Below are 16,903 nucleotides of genomic sequence, written 5' to 3' on the forward strand. Positions count from 1 at the left end.
GCTCAAAGAACAGAGAGCAATATCAGGCCATGTCTGTAGCCTCTTATAATAATGTGTGCAGGTGCACATTATTTGCCCTGCTGAATACGCTTCAACCGATTCAGCATCCCTGCTTGATCTGAGAACTGCGTAAACGGCTCTTCAATTCAGTGCTTATGTTAAAGCTCCAGCTGAACGTTAGGTAACAGTAGCAGAAAGCACGCTACTCAAACAGAGACGGCCAGGCCCGAGCTCTCTGCCACATGTTCAGGCACAACCACTAACACGGCCGGAAGAGGAGGTGGTGAGGGGGATGCAGGAAATTCTCAGCATTCTTGACAGGAAGAGATAATCACCCTGTGACCCACAGTGTGGAATAATTCCAGGCTCCAAGAGGGATTGTGATCTCTGCCTTACCTTGAGACTTTTGAGTTGGCCTCTTTTGCTGTTCCTTTAAAGGCACAAAAAATGCCACATAAGGTCTTATAGTATTATATTAGGATGTCCATCACTCTTGATCCATCTCCCTCTGGGTGAAACTGCCCAGAGAGGCAGACAATTCAAGGTTTATTTTTGTTTATGATACATGCTTTTGGCCATTATTTTTATTAGTTAACAATTTACTCACAGTGTTAATTGTTATAACAAGGGAGCACTGCTACAACAATGTAGTTTTTGTTGTCTTTTTAGTATCTTCCTCTTCTCATAGTACTTTTTAAAAGGTGACAGAGAAGCCCATTTGTGATAGATCCTCGCAGCTCTCAGCTCATCTTTGGCGATCAAACCCAAGCCAGCAGGTATGTATGATCATTCCAGTGGGTCATGAGTCAACCTCAAGATTTTGTCTCAGTTCATCATGCCAGGTAAACCTCCAGCTGGCGCTGCCCCAAGGACATCTTTAACAGGAGCCACTTAAACTGCCTCTTCTCATTGCCAAAGAGCCAAGTTCTTTTCATTGTGGAATTAAACCTCTCACCCTGATGATGTCACGCCATTATGTTCAATCGTGCTTCCTTTTGCAGATGATGTTCTTTTCTCACCAGCATATAAAGGAACAATGTGCAATTAAGTATGAATGCTTAATTGGCTTGTGGATCAGCACTTTTAAGTCTTAAATCCACGGTTTTGCCATGGAAAAGGATGGCATTCCAAGTAAAGGCAAAGCATATACCTCAGGTGAAGGAAAAATGGGGAGAAAGGATCACAAGATCAGCTGCAAGCCATCAAAAACAGCTACACTGAACAGCAGTTTTGGATTGGAAGCTGAGCCCTAAGACAAAGCTTTGCTAGTTAGTTGATCATTTTCATTTTATGTATAATAAACACTTATAGAAACATAAGTATTTATATTTAGCAGCAAAGCAGTTTAGAGTTTTTATATTACTCGCTATTTGAATTTTATTGTCCGTTTTTCCCAAACAGTTTAAAAGCCTCCACACTCTCAGGTCCTTCGGTTATCCTGTTTGACTGAGTAAATGGAGCATTCTAGCCCTTAAATCCAAGTCCTATCTGCAGCTGAAGGCTTACCATCCAAATTTAGGCAAACTACTGGCTGCTAACAAAACAAATTATGTAACTTAGACAACTTGAGTGCAGGACAACCTTCGGCCAATCAAAAGAGCACTTTTATTAGTGAGAAGGATTACATACCATTATAGTGATATTAGTAGTGCCTTTGCGACATGCTTTGACGGCACTCCAGTAACACTTAGCTAAGCAGCCAGGCGGGTAAAGTGTACAGTACCTGGGGGTATGATGGTAAATGTGAGAACAGTGCATGTGAATGTGGTGCTTTAATAATTTAGATGGAAAAGAGGTCGGATTTAAATAGTACACTCAGCTAGTTCACAGACAATCAACAAATAGGAAGACTTCAACGTGTCTTCTGTTCTGTATAACTGAACAAAAGCTTTCAGATGGTGAAATGTGACACAAGTTGACAACAAATATCACATGCTAAAATCCTGCTATTCCTTCAGGAAACAGGGCGTAATTTCACAGATTATCTGCTGCCACCCCTCACTGAGATTTTTGAGAGTGGGGTGTTTTCATTAGAAGCTGTTTAAAGCTCAGATAAAATCCTTATTCACCTGCAGCCAGACTGAAGAACGGGGCTCTCACACAAACACGTACACCAATAGGTAATCCACTGCAGCTTGGGATCTAATTGCTTCAGCAAACAGCTTTCAGAATCATGTGAAGAAGCTGTTTCTGTCCCATGCTACCACTACCAGAACAGAAAGGGGGGATTCCTTGTTGCGCACAGTAAGTGTGGAAGGAATCCCTGCAGCAATGTGCTATATCTACAACTAGGATATGAACGAAGGAGGGAAATACTTACAATTTCCGAAATCACAAGCTATCGTGCTATGTGTGACAAAACCCAAAGATATTAAAATTAATGTTAACATAAAACTACTACTGTTGTCAGTTTGGGCAAATCTGTCCACAATATTAATATTAGCCAAAGATAACCCGAGTCAAATTAAAAAGCAGTTTTTAAATGAATTTTTTTTTTTTTTTAGAAAAAGTTATTCAAACCTACATGGCCCTGTTTGAAAAATTTATTGCCCCCTATACCTAATTTTTCATGCCATTCTTGGCAGCAAGAACTGCAATCAAGAATTTGCCATGATTGGTAACGAGTGGTTCGCATCGCTATGGAGGAATTTTGAACCACCTTTCTTTGCATAATTGTTTTAATTCAGCCACATTGGAGGGTTTTCTAGCATTTTTCTGTTTTTTGAGACATTCTGAGGTGGACTTGCTGATGTGTTTCTAATCATCGTCCTGCTGCGTAGCGAAAGTGCACTTGAGGATCAGGACATGTTCATTTACAACAAGTCATCCAGGTCCCAAAGCAGCATAACAGCCCCAGATCATCACACTACCACCACCATGTTTGATTGTTTGTTTGATGATCTTTTTATGAAATGTTGTGTTAGTTTTACGCCAGATGCCAGGATATCATAGCTGCTCAAGTGGGTTTTAAATCTGTGCTACACTAGTTAGTTCTTTAAAGGGAACTCTGTTCATTTTCACCCTTGGTGCGGTTCGTTGGTGCAGATGTGAATACTGTAATCACACTCAGATGCAGCCCAAAATAAATGCACCAAGAGGGATGTGGTTTTGGTCCAGTTCCAAACAGACTCCATGGCGTGATCCAATCTCAATCTGACCCAACTACCAGGTGTACACTTCAAGTTTGAGCTAAAAGTCTTCCTGTAGCGGGACATGCTTCTCATTCTTGGATGTGGCTGGGTTTACAAACCGTAGCAACGAGACATAGAATGAATCAAGACCTCAGTTGGACAGATCCTTTATCTACAAGTCCAGAAGACAGCACCTTCTTATTTCTATATGTTGTTCCCACTTCAGACACATCAGACCAATAATTGGACTGAATGTGCATTGTATGACTACAAACCATGTGAAAACAGCCTTAAGCCTTGATTTTTTTGTATCCGCAAAACTGCTTTGGTCCCCTCAGAGTTGGAGTCTGAGTAACAAATTTCAGCATCGGATATTAAGCGTGAGGGTCCATGCGGAAATCAAACTATGGATGCATCCCAGGTGGTGGACTTCAAATATGTAAAACAGAAATGACTACTCAGCTGTCGGATCTCCAGCTGTCTATGTCCATATCTGCAACGGAATGTAAATAAAACTTTGTCTTCTAGTTTCAAACCACTTGTTGAAAATGATATCTATCACACTCTGAAAGGACACACGCAAGAAGGAAGACAGCAGCAATGTGGTGACCATAGGACACCAATAAAATTCAGCAACTCGTAGCGATGACAGGTGAAATAACCTGAGTGACGCTTATCTGATCTGATCTCAGCCACTGGTAGCAAAGACTGAAATGAAACATTAAACAGTTGGAAGAGGAGTGAATAATTTTATACACTGAAGAAAGCAACAAAAAAATTCTGTAAGAATACAGTTTAATGAACCCTTTTAAAAACAAAGGATTTTTTTCCCTCCACATCGAAAGGAGCCAGCTGAGGTGGTTCGGGCATCTGACAAGGATGCCTCCTGGGTGAGGTGCTCGGGACATGTCCCACCAGGAGGAGGCCCGGAGCAGATCCAGGACACGCTGGAGAGATTATATCTCTCGGCTGGCCTGGGAACACCTTGGTGTTCCCCCGGACAAGCTGGAGGAGGTGGCCGAGGAAAGGGAGGTCTGGGCTTCTCTGCTTAGGCTGCTGCCCCTGCGACCCGGCCCCGGATAAGCAGAAGAAGATGGCTGGATGGATGAATTATTTCCTTTTTTCCCCTTTCAACTATGCATGTAATTTTACTGTTTACCAATGATAGAAATGCCCATACACTTCAATAAAAATCCATTAAATACTGGCAGAAAATTAACAGGACAATTAACAGACACCAGTGGTGGTGCAAGCATTTCCCCTATTCCTGGACATTTACAGTGTAACCTCAAGATTTATTAAAACAGAGACTAGCAGCACCAAATGCTCCCTCACGAGAAGCTATAACTAGATTTTTCTTCTTCTTTTTTTTTTAGCAAATCAATTCAGTATTCTGCAGATAATTGTATTCAAAGACACTTTTTAAAACTACTATGTTATACACCAAGAGTCAGTTCAGCTATTAGTGTCGTGGATGCTAACACACATGGACTAAAGCATCCAAATCAATGAGCAAAAACTAGTTAAAGGATGCTAAAAAAAAACAACCTTGAAAACACAGAATTATAAACAACCTCCGCTGCTGCTCATTAAAAACAGACACAGGAGAAAAATCCCACTGAGAAAGGAGACAATTACAACAGATTGGCTTCCATAACAATATTAACACCAAAGAGCATCTGCTTGCACTCGAACATGTGTTTGGTTACATGCCTGCGCGCAGAATCGAACACACTCAGCTGATCCAAACAGCTGAGTGGCGTTAGATAGCACTGGATGAACTGAGACTGACAGTTGTGTCTGTCAGTCTGTGTGCGTTCACTGTGCCGAGGTCCTGGGTGGGTTATGTGTTTATTTCGCCTACTTATAGAGAGGATTTACATGTACATGTACATCCTACATAATCTTATATAACTAAAATTACTCAGTAACTCAGTTATTTGATTGAGCCAAGATGTGGTTTGCAGGGACCTAATCGCATAAATCATTTGGTTGGCACACACTGCATGCAAGGTACGAATCCCCGCCGCTGCTGTGTGAACTCTGACACACAGCCGTGGGTGGGTCGGCCCCTGCTTTCCTCTCTTAGTTGCACAGCGGCATAGGCGCTGTGGTGGTGGTGCCAGCCCGCTTACAGCCCCTCAGGGATGAGGGCTGATGCCGCTTTTCGAGCGCTCAGTGAAATGAAGGAGATGACAAGAGCGGGGGAATTAGCCCACTGAGGGCCCAGGAAGGAATAATGAGAGAGATCTGACTATTCTGGTGGAGTTACGCAACCGACAGCAACACAGCCCACGTTGTTTGGGGCTGCTGCGGTAGTTCATTATTAATATATCCTTGTACATTCTCATCTACTACTGTGCGCTGAAAGCCAGAGGCTCAGTGACTGATGGGAACTCCTCCTTGCCCATCTACTTCTTTACGACAGTAAAGAAATTAATGTGAGATGTAATTAGGGACGTCTTTAGGCTCCACTTTAATACAGGCAGGCTTAACTATTCAGTGACCCAAGAGTAGGAGGATCTTTTAGAGAATTAGGGCTCTTAAATGAAAGAAATTAAAAACTGGTTAAAATCAAAGCTGACTATTAAGTCTCTAATATGAGTCAAACTCCATCACACTTGATCTCCCAGAATGCAATCAACAGCCCCTTTTAGCATGGTAAATAACCGTGTCTTTCAAACTCCACATCCTCCTAAAGACATCTCTGATATCAGACTTTAAAGGGCCCCGCGGAGATAACAAAGACATCATACGACAGTGCTTCCTGTGATGAGTAATGAAGTTTTTCAGTATTCAGTGTTATTCTCAAGTACAAAGTCATCGATGAAACAAGTAGGCACTGAAAAAAAGAGATTTTTTTAAGTATTGCTCATTAAAATACTGCTTGTTATGAATGAATGGGAAACAAGTAGGTCATATACTTGTGTGCATGTGTTGGTGTGAGCATGTAGTAGACCTGGTTGTGTTTCGCTGTTACACTTTCTCGTGCGTCTGCTCTCTGAGGGGCATTCATCTCCACATTTCCACACAGAGAATGTCCTACTTAGAGTCCCCGGAGACTTACAGTTAAACAGTATTCACCTTTTACCTCTGGAGGATGACGGGGGTGGGGATGGGGGGAATTGCCTCTCTGTATCTCCCGCGGGCATGTGCGTTTGCTTATTATCGGATCATCTGTTTAAAAATGTATGAACCTTTTATGCTCTTCTGTCAAATATCTCACAAACTGGGGCGCAGCATAATTCAGGGAGGGCGACAGAAAATCATTGTGGACAAAACATGATCTGCTGCTCAGATAGCCAATTACTGATGATAAATGCCAGCGAGAAGAGGGCAAAATATGCATAGAGGCCGTCCCCTTGTCAAGGGCCGGCCTGCAACCCAGATGCTTTCTCCTGCTCTCTCCCTCCTTGACACAAACACCTCTAGCTCTCTCGCTTTCTTGGTCTTTCTTGACCCCGAACTTTCTCTGAGTGTATTGATCTTTTTCGACAGCGTCCGTTTGGATGGATGGATGCTCAATTAAACGTTAGCTTGTTGCACGTCCGACTCCAGAACTCAACGGTTCCATCGTTTTAGGAGCGTCCCTGAGAGCAGAAAGCGTGCAGGCTGCTGTGGCCGCACGGCAAACGGTCCTTTTGCTCCAAAGGGACTGTGGCTTTTGGAGCATTGAATTGCTCTTCACAGTCACTGCATGCCTTATGTGTCAAGATATACAGGAAAGGCTGGTGATGTAACCCCACAACAATACTTTGCATTCAAACCAAAGTATGGCAGGCACGTACCAGAAGAACCAGAGTGTCAGTCATTTATCTTCTGTAGTTAATTAGAAGGAGTTTCAGTCTGAAGTTTGACGGGTCGAATGTCCCTGACAGCTGCAGTCAATTAAATCAATAGTTGAAAACAGACCCAACACTATGCTGTTATCCGCTGAAGTTTGGTATGCTCGATGTTTTTCTTGAACTGCAGCGCATGCTTTCTCATGAAAATCAATATAACCCAGATCAAGATGGACGTCTGCTGGTTAGTGTATTGTTTTATAGCGAATTTCACTGAAATCCTACTGTAACAGTGGTTTTAAAGGCCATGCCGGACATTTTGAAACAGCATTTGCTCCAAAACAAGCAACCACAGCATACGAGCTGCACTTGAGGCCACATTCGAACATAAAACTTCCCCACAGTGCTGTCAAACACGCAGTCCAAAGCACACAGACATAAAAAGAGGCCCAGAAAAACCCAAAGCTGGTTTGTGCTGAAGAACCAACAAACGGGACAACAAACTGCACGTCTAGTTTTTCATGTACACGTTCTGACACGCGTTCCTCGAGGCCAGCCGAGAGAAAACATGAATAATTTTGATATATGCTTAAATTCAAACAGTCTTTGCTGCTTGTAGAACATCCCAGAGTGCTTTTTCCAAAAGGAGTAAACTTTAAAAAAAAATGCATGCTCACTCACCACAGGCAACTTTTAAAGTGAAATAATTACTGCACTTACATGACTGTCAGTCTAATTCAAATCCACCGGCCGACCATCATACTCGAAACACAGGAATGAAACTCTTGGTAAAGAGAAACAGGAACATAAACTCATGTCTTTCAGGTCTTCTAGTACTTGATTAAGCAAGAACATGATACGAAACATGCCGCAAAAATGTACTTAAATAGAACAGTGGTGGTGCATGCATTTCCCCTATTCCTGGACACAAATGGTGTCTTTTTAAGTACTTCACTTTACCATTTTAAACTTTAGCTTTACACTTCAATTTATTCAGAATGAATCAAAAATAGTTACAAGTACAAAATGTAATTGGTCAAAATTAAAACATGATAGAAAAATGTAGAACAGCTTGGGACACATTTGATGCTAGCAAGCATTTATAGCAGCAGAGGGTTTTAGGAAGCATGCTGCTTATTTCTCTGTCTTTAATAGATTTTAGAGAACAGTAATTCCCTTCTACTTGCAATATCGAGAGAACAGTGATAACTGACCTTAGGTTTAAGCAAAATTGTCTCTTTGATCTCTCTCTCCTCAGGTCAGGTCTGTGAGAAAGTTTCTGTGGATCCTGTAGGGTTTTAGTGGCATACCGTATATCAGTTTAAACAAGAAATATCCTAAAACTATTTTAAACTAGACGCTAGTCGGGGACTTCAGAGCAGGAATATGTTCTGTTACAGCTGCTTCAGAGTGAAAGTTTAAGTCATCACAGTCATCCAGGGTGGGAGTGAGGAGTCCACCCACACTATTTTCCCCTGTGGCCTCTCTGAGGATGGATTGCAGTGCTATTGCATCTTTCGTTGTGTCTCCTAATCCATAGATCTACTGGCTACCTAATCATTAAGGGCCACTTTGCTGATTTCTCACTCAAATCTTTATTGCAAGCAGAAGAAAATCCAACATAAATCTTTCTAATGCATTCTGTGTCATACGAGATAAGCCTAATTGGTGCTGGTAAAACTCTCCCAGCTATTATAGCACTTTTTTATGAATATTGGCTACTTTATAATATGCTGTCAGGATCAAAGTCTACCAACTGAGGAAATGTAGTGAAAATATTATTTGGGTTCCTTCCCAGTTTGCTTTAGCATATGCAAGTAGTGATTCTGAAAAATCTGAAGGTGTTCCTTTATACACAAGGGCACCGTAATTGATTTTGCAAGCTTGTCTTTGCTGACACAACCACAAAAGCATGTGTGCCGCCCCTCAGGGAATCAAATCGGAGAAGTCAGGTGAATGTGTAAACCATTAAACTATGGAACAAGTGCAAGTAGTCATTTTGAAGACGCTATTTGTGTAATATTAAAGATACACTTGCCATAATAAAATGTCAATTGATTTGAGCACCTTGGTATAGAAAGTTGTATATTTTTAAGGAGGAGCACAGTTTCTGGCATTTGAGTGGAATTTGTCAAGATGAAAATCAAGTAAGCATGGAAGTGAAAAACACTGCAGTTCTGTAAATGGTCACTAGAGGCCGCCTGCCAAAATGACTCCAAAAGGAAAAAATGTGATTAAAACTTCATCCAAATCATGCTACGGTGAATTTTTCCCTTAATGAAAACTATATTGGAGTGAATTTTAATGTGGTAGCATCATAAACCGAGGGATGGGACTCCCTGCACAGCAAGTGAATTAGCGCTGCACAATTTTTTCCTTCTGATTATTAAGGCTAATAAACACCACTACTCAACACATATACTCAAGAGTTGCATTTTTTGGGTAAAATTCATCCTAAAAAAACTAATTTTGAATTTTGAAACTAAATCAAAATGAAGTCACTACGAAGCAATGAGGAGCCGGTGCTGATGTTTCTAAACAAGAAAAAGGAAGAAACGGAGATTCTGGATTCATCCAATTCAAAAGAAGGCAGCAGGGAGAATTTCATGGCTTAATCCAGGAGTTGCAGCTGTATCACGGCCACTTTAGTACATATTTCAGGATGTCAGTGAGGCAGTTTGGGCTGTCAGATGACCACATCTGAGGAGGCAGAATAATAATTTCAGAGAGCTGAGTGACTCGAAGCGGCGTCTAGCTATGTGTGTGAGGTAAAATGGGATTATTGAGCTACAGTGCACAATGCAGCAATCTGATTGGGTAGATCTGTTTGTTCACATCTGAAAAATTGGATAAATCAAGCTTGGTTTGGTTTGGCTCACAGCACATTCCTGCCCCTCCCTGAGCCTGGTTGTGTCAGAGGTTTCTTCCTGTTAAAAGGGAGTTCTTCCTTCCCACTTTTGCCAAGAACTGGCTCAACGCGGTGGTCTGATTGTAGATTTCAGATTGTTTTCTCTTTATATTGTAGGTCTTCATCCTATAATATGAAGAGCCTTGAAGTGATGGTAGTTGTGATTTGGTGCTATTTAAAAAGAAATGAATTAATCTGAACAGTATAACCAGCTGCTGGTTGTGGTTTCATATATACAGAACAGTTATAATATAAGGTTGTGAGCTGCTTCACATCTTCTTAACTCTAAACTCTACATTACACAGAAAGGCCACACGACAATTAATTTGCTGCTTACAACTTTAAAAACATGCTCCACCACTTGCTGTAGCAGGACTAAAATGATATAAATTATTACAGTCCCCCTCCACCCGCCCCACTTCCGCTTTGGGCATGCTCATTTTAACACAGAGACATGGGCTGATCCCACACAAACAGTTAATAAGCTTTTCAGACAAGGAGCTTATGGCTAGGCTAAAACATTCAATTCTTCCCAATGAGCTGTCCAGTATGCTATTGGTATTAATGAAGATGTGTTGGGAAACATCTAACACTCCAACACTTCCCTGGAGGTGCAGATAATCAGCTTTTCTGAGCAGCACTGGCTGAAATAGATTCATAAATCTGTAATAAGGACCTGCACTTTACAGCTCTGACTCCAGCTCTTCTCTCTATCTTCCTCTCCATCAAAATGCCGCTCTGAATATCGACTTCGCTGTACGCACACAGAAGTCCAATGTGATTCTCAAGAGAGGTGGAAGGCTATGCTCTGGTAAAAGATTGTCTGTCGAACACTTGAGCCCGGTCTGGATAGAAAATTGCTGTAAACAGCAGAGTGGCAGGTTGTGCGAGGGACTCTGAGCCAGCCAGAACTCACAGTAGCTCCTCTCGCTAGCCGAATGCTGCACACACCCTGCAGGTGTGGTCCACACATCATAAACACTTTATTAATGTACAGCAGCGTGTTCCAGGAATAACCTCAAAAACCAAGAGTGGATGAAACCACGGGCGTTTCTCCAGATTCATACATAATTGCAGCTTCAGTATTTTTTGTCCTTTTTCTCTGGCAACGAAAATAATCTCTGACCAAGAAGACTCGGAGGAAATCATACTTGGAGATGCCATCGGTTTGCAGAAATCCCAGTGACCGCTCTTCGTCTCTATGCATCTTCTCACATTATACATCTCCACTTGCATGTAAACAGACTGAGTACTTTAATGACTGAGTTTATTTTTTAATTATCGAAGGTTAATGGAGTCTGTGAAGGACAGTCTAGCATCTAGGATGGCGTAAGTGTGACAGGTTGGCCAATACTATTCCCTATTATTTGCCTATCGCGAGATATGTTAATATCATCCTATAATCCCAGCAAGCATTTCTTTTCTCCACATAACGTCAGGATGAAAAAGTAGTTCCAAAACGAAAGATGAACTAAAGCCGTAGACGTTATTACAATGTCAGATCGAGTCACGTCTTCAATGTTACGTCACCTAGAAATCCTTGTTGTCTTTATTGATTAGAATAAAATGAACAATCATACAAAAAAAGTTTAAGGGTGGCTTCAACTCAGCTTCATCTAAAGCTTTTGAGTTCATTACTTATGCTACTGAGCTAACTGGTTTCATATGTGAATGTTAGCATTCCTGAGTTTATGAGGCTGGTATGTTGGACAGAAAGGGGATGATTATAAGAGTCTGACATGTAGAGTTCACTATACAACAAATGAAATTGAATTTAGGTGCAGAAAACCATAAATAGACTCTGGTAATACTGGTCTGTGTACGCTGGGAAGATGTTAGGTGGACGTATGCAACTGTGTACTAAACTTGTTAGCTGTTCAAAAAGACAAACACATTATATTCCATCTTAGAAATTATATTTGTATTTTTCACTTTTGTAAGAACTAAGCACTATTCTATGTGGAAACAACGTAACGTCTGTCCAGCTAAAGTTCAGGTTTTGGTGTCCTACTGCGACCAGTTTTGACCAAGGCAATGATGTCAGGGTTTGCTGGGCTATGCTTCCTGCAGTACTTGGATATAAAAACGAACATAATGGTTAAATAACGATGATAGGGTGGAAATGGTGAACAGTTCTTTGTCCAGGAGAGCTCTTTTGATATCATTGTTTGCAATACTCTCAGGACCTGTCTGATTAGTTAAATTGCTGATTAATGTGTAAATATTAAATAAAAAAATTGCCGGGAAGTTATCGCAAATACCCCAGTCTTTGAAAATGATAAAAGTATTTTCATTAACTCTAAGATTTTTTGTTCTCCTGACTAAATCACAGCTGGCATTGGCCTGAAGTATTGTCCAGGCTCTAATCTTGCTGCTGGACCAGAGAATGGGCAGAATGACATTACGTCTGTTCAGGAGAATGCAAATAGCTCGCCCTCAGAAAGGGATAAAAGCGTTATTTGTATTTGTTGGTTTTCCAAGAAGGTTTTCTTAGTTAGAGTTGTTCCAGTGACTCCAGGCTGAATTCAACAAATGCATTCATCAGTGTGTAAAAGAAGCAGCTTCATAGTGACAGTCAGTAAGACACAATTTAAAGCCAATTCGGTAAGATTTTCAAGCAAAACAGACTCTTGCTTTGCCATTAATGCGAGCGCAAGATTGTAATTTCCCTGAAGTATCTGTCATCACTCACTCTGCGGGAGTGCAGAGCTAAACTCAGATGTGACCTAATCTGATTAAGGTAAACAGCTCGTCCACTGATACCTACCTCGCTGTGAAGTTATCGGAGCAAAGCCTGAGTGATTTTGCTTAGCGAGACTGAGCCTGGCAGGCCTTGTGGCTCCCCTCCTCGGCTGCAAGTCCAGCCATTGCATTTCATTGCATCAGAAAAATAAATAAATAAATAAAAATGATAATGGCTGCCAAATGAAAAGTGTAATTTGAGTTTGGAAAGATGACTCTGGTTGCTTCGAAACATCTAGACTTGAATCAGAACATTTTGCTTCTTTGTCAGATTAGAAAAAAGAAAAACGTGATGCAAAACAGCCCGAACGTGCTCCAAGCAATGTTTATTTTCCAAATGTATGATATGCATGACTTCATCCACCATCCCCATTATGATTAAATCCTTCATCTCATTCAACATCCTCCATTATGCATAGAGCTCTAATCAGCACCTGACCAAATGTTTTTAAAAAATGGCGCTAATGAGTTACTACGTCTTTACTTGGAATGAAACCGATAGGACTCTGAAAATAGCCTGCCTGTGCTCTGAAATATTCAGTGTGTGTGCGTGCGTGTGTGAGTGTAATGATTTGTGGCTTCAGTGGAGCCCAAGCAAGCCGCAGAGTAACTTTCCTGGACAACAAGTGCTGTTTGCTGTCTGCTTTGACAGGGACTGAAGTGAAGGGCCGGGGGCACTGTTCAAGAAGCTCCCTGCTGATACTTTTTTATGTACGACAGCAGCCATTTGAGGAGCCACAGTGCACGTTTGTGTGTGTAAGTGTGTGTGGGTGTGTGTTAGGCCTTCTTTGGTTAGTGACTGACCCTGGATTTTATCCTGCCAGATTAACTGTCAGATTCCACATGTCATCTGGGTTTTACTGTTCAAGAAGAGCAGGGCAGGAAAGTGTGGGAAACAAGTGCAAAAAAGCGCTCTGAAGGAAAGAAGCAATATTTTAATTTTTTTTCCCAACTAATTTCCTGGATGATCTTACTCCTTCTCACTGGGTGATGAATGTGTACGTTTAGTGGTAGTTTTGATGGATTTGTTTTTGGTGGGTTTTAATTATGAAGCTACAGTAAGCTGCTGGGGAGGGGGGTAAACATTGGGAAATAAATCACAATTGATGGAGTCAATTTCACATTAAAGCAAAGCCCATTTTAACAGTGCAGGCTGGGAAAGCAGTGACTCAGAGTGGCTCGTGTATGTCAGTGTTGCTCAGTGGTAGGTGATGCAGGAAGGTGACCTTTTCTCCAACAGAGCACTGGGTGTAGCAGGAAGCTGTGGTCCCTCTGGCCTCCAGGCACCCTGCGGCTCACTTGGATGGGTGCTGGTGGCTGGCGGGGGAAATGTCAGAGCCCTGAGCTCCGCGGACGCTCGTGTACCTCCCCAGTGTGTGCACACAGATTCCACACAGAGTCTCGTTACACAACAAGATGTCAGCTCAAATGAAAATGGAAATATGCATCAGTTTAAAGAGACTGGCAAAAACCTCTTTCAAAGTTAATGAAAACTCCTGACTGATGAGGGGGATTTGACAGTCATGTCGTCGCCACATGGTGAAGCGCAGTCTTTCGTAAAAAAAAAACAACAACAACAAAAAAGAAAATGTGTTTTCGCACAGCCTGCATAATCTGCAGAGCAGCTGTTGAGCTGTTGTTTTCAGCCACTTTTTGTTTTTTAACTCAGCAGCAAGGGGACATTTCCCAGCAGCGTGAATAGCCAAGACACTTTCAGTTACATGAGGATACTTGTTTTATGGAGGATGTACAGAAGAGAGATAATAATGCAAACTTCTGTTTGTTGTTGTTGCTTCAGTGCTATTTTATTGCTCAGATGGATAAATGTGTGCAAACCTATCACTAGTGACTTTGATGTTGATAGGCGCATAAAGACACCGTCTTCTGACCTTGCACAGACAATCACATGTTTAAATTCATGTGCATGCAGTTTGCAAATACCACAACCTCCTCTGATCACTTGTTATTGGTGGTGTGCTGTTTTCAATGCATTTTACAGTGTCTGTGGCAGATACAGGGATGTTGAGAGTGCAGAGGGGGGGAGAAGTAGTAGAGTACCCGCCCCCAGTAGTAAACCCTGCTCACTCAGACCTAAAGAAATGGCACATGTGTTAAGTAATAAAATGCTGGTGGGATATTTCTGGCTAAAATAAATAAAGCTATGAGTGACATAAAGTTAGAGCGGACTCCCAGCATCAGACTGTATATTTGCAGGCTGAGCTGGGGGCTCTGGCTCTTAATGTTTCCCTGCTTCAAGCTGAACAATGGAGGTTTTCCGTCGATACTCTTGTCTTGCTGTTGCACTCCGGAGCTCAGTATCCTCTCTGCACCGAGGGCTGCAGATCTGGCAGATGGGCACTGAGTCAATCTAAACAAGCAGCGGGCTCTCCGGAATACATGGAAACCGAAAATTCACGCTTTTTTAAAAATTATTATTTTTGTGTGAAAAAAAAGAGTCATGTGTGACATTTCTGTGCGCCTTACCTTTATCTTGACTTGAAGAAATGCTCTCCTCCTCTTTCGGATTTGCAACCTGTGTTATTATGGACGTGTTGTCCATGGAAACGAGATGTTACGCACCTTCGGCTACACCGTTTTATTCCTTGGCAAACATTACCAGGCGCACTACAGTCCCCCTGGCTGTGCGCAGGCTTTGGAGCGTCCGCTGTTTGCAACGTTAAAATCCCATTTTTGCACTTCCCATACCCCGGTGCTTACGAGCGAGACAAAATATCAGCGAGAAGAAGAAGAAACAGGAAGAAACGGTCACGACGGCTGGTCCAAAATGTGAGGTGACAGTCCGATGTGCAGGAGACAAACAAAGCGTCAGTCCCGCATCGAAGCCGTTCGTGTCCGATGTGGCTGTTGCAGGCAGCATAGCCCCCGCCTTCTGCTGCCGCTACTGTACGCTCCAGCTTCTATCCACACACTACAATATCAACTGCGTGATACGGTTACAGTGTTTACCCAGAGATGGCGACCGTCGTCCTACCGGCCCTGCAGGCTGACTACAACAGCAACACGCCTGCAACATTTCTATTATCCTCGTCAGTCCATGCTGAAAAACCCTCTCAGTCCGTCCACCACCCACCGATTGTTGCTATCTTGTCATATCCCTGCAGCTCAGGGAGGGGAAAGAAAAACTTCAGACTGCATGCAGACTCGGGACACGTTTTACGACCTGCTTTGTAATTTTTTATCTTATTTATTTTTCATTACGTTTGCTATATATATATATATATATATATATATATACCCTTTACACTAATTTAAATAAATCATCTCACAGTTCAAGGAAATTAATTTAAGTGGAGTAATACTAAATAGCCCATACTAATTAAGTAAAACTTAAAATCTCACACTGTAAAAATGTGACTGTGTATAATTTACCTTAAGTTGTTTAAGAAAAATTAACAACAACAAAAAAACGCATTAATCCCCGAAATTTAAAGAAAGGAGGGGCGGGGTGATGATATGGCTGTAAACATTTCCAGAAAAAAAGGGGGAAAAAAGCTCTCTTTTTTTTATAGCTTTGGCAACTCAAAGCCTGCCTAAAAAAAGATAAATATTAGCCCGTTTGTTTTTTTTAAAACAATTTCTCATTACAAATAAACCTTTTACACAAAAATCGCCTTTTGCGAAGTGCTACAATCTTGAGCTACAGCATTAGATATGTTCAGATCGCAGTATGATGATCCCAAACCTACACCCGAGGTCATCTGGAATCCTGCAACAGATGGTGTGGCCCCTGCAGAGCCATGATCTCCACATCATGCAGTCAGTCTGGGATTACATGAAAAGACAAAAGAAACCCAGACAGCTTAAATCCACAGAAGAAATATGTCAAGTACTGCTGTATGTTTGAAACAACCTTCCTGAAAGATAGTTTAAAAAATTAACTCATATATACTTCAAAAACATTCACTTTCCACTTTTTATGTTCAAGCCTTTTCAAAAAACCATTGCATATAACACAGAGTAGAGCAAACGCTGAGATATCGCCATAGTTTGTCCCTAAATGGGGTTAAACTCCAAGTATCCCATAATAGCTTGACTCTGACATGCCCTGTCCCTTAAATGTATTTGTTTTTAAATGCATTCTCCAATCCCAAGAAGAGATGACCCTGATGGCTGAATGCTCGTTGTTGTTTTGAAACCAAGAGATCAGCCTATAAATTACACGTAAAATCAATGAATTGCTTCTTGTTTACATCATGTAGCTCACAACCATCCCGCATACACCTGCGCGTGCACTGCAGATTCTCCACATGCTGTTTCAGCCTCAGTGGACCACAGAATGACAACAGGGGAGATAAAGTGGTTTTCTGGTCCGTTGCCAA

General features: G+C 41.7%; 1 protein-coding gene across 2 annotated transcripts in view; it reads right to left on the minus strand.

Annotated features, from left to right (window-relative positions):
- ctdspla (CTD (carboxy-terminal domain, RNA polymerase II, polypeptide A) small phosphatase-like a) overlaps positions 1-15,726 on the minus strand; it is a 35,341-nt gene extending 19,615 nt beyond the window's left edge. The window contains exon 1 of one of the 2 annotated variants that reach the window (XM_082546617.1): positions 15,048-15,726. In XM_082546617.1, the coding sequence (XP_082402743.1) occupies positions 15,048-15,123 (76 nt within the window). In that variant the 5' untranslated portion in view covers positions 15,124-15,726. The remainder of the gene's footprint in view (positions 1-15,047) is intronic. The other variant, XM_082546618.1, reaches the window with a different exon arrangement.
- Between the last annotated feature and the right edge of the window lie 1,177 nt (positions 15,727-16,903).

The sequence above is a fragment of the Aulonocara stuartgranti genome, assembly GCF_965226115.1.
Source record: "Aulonocara stuartgranti genome assembly, chromosome: 9".
Classification (NCBI taxonomy): domain Eukaryota; kingdom Metazoa; phylum Chordata; class Actinopteri; order Cichliformes; family Cichlidae; genus Aulonocara; species Aulonocara stuartgranti.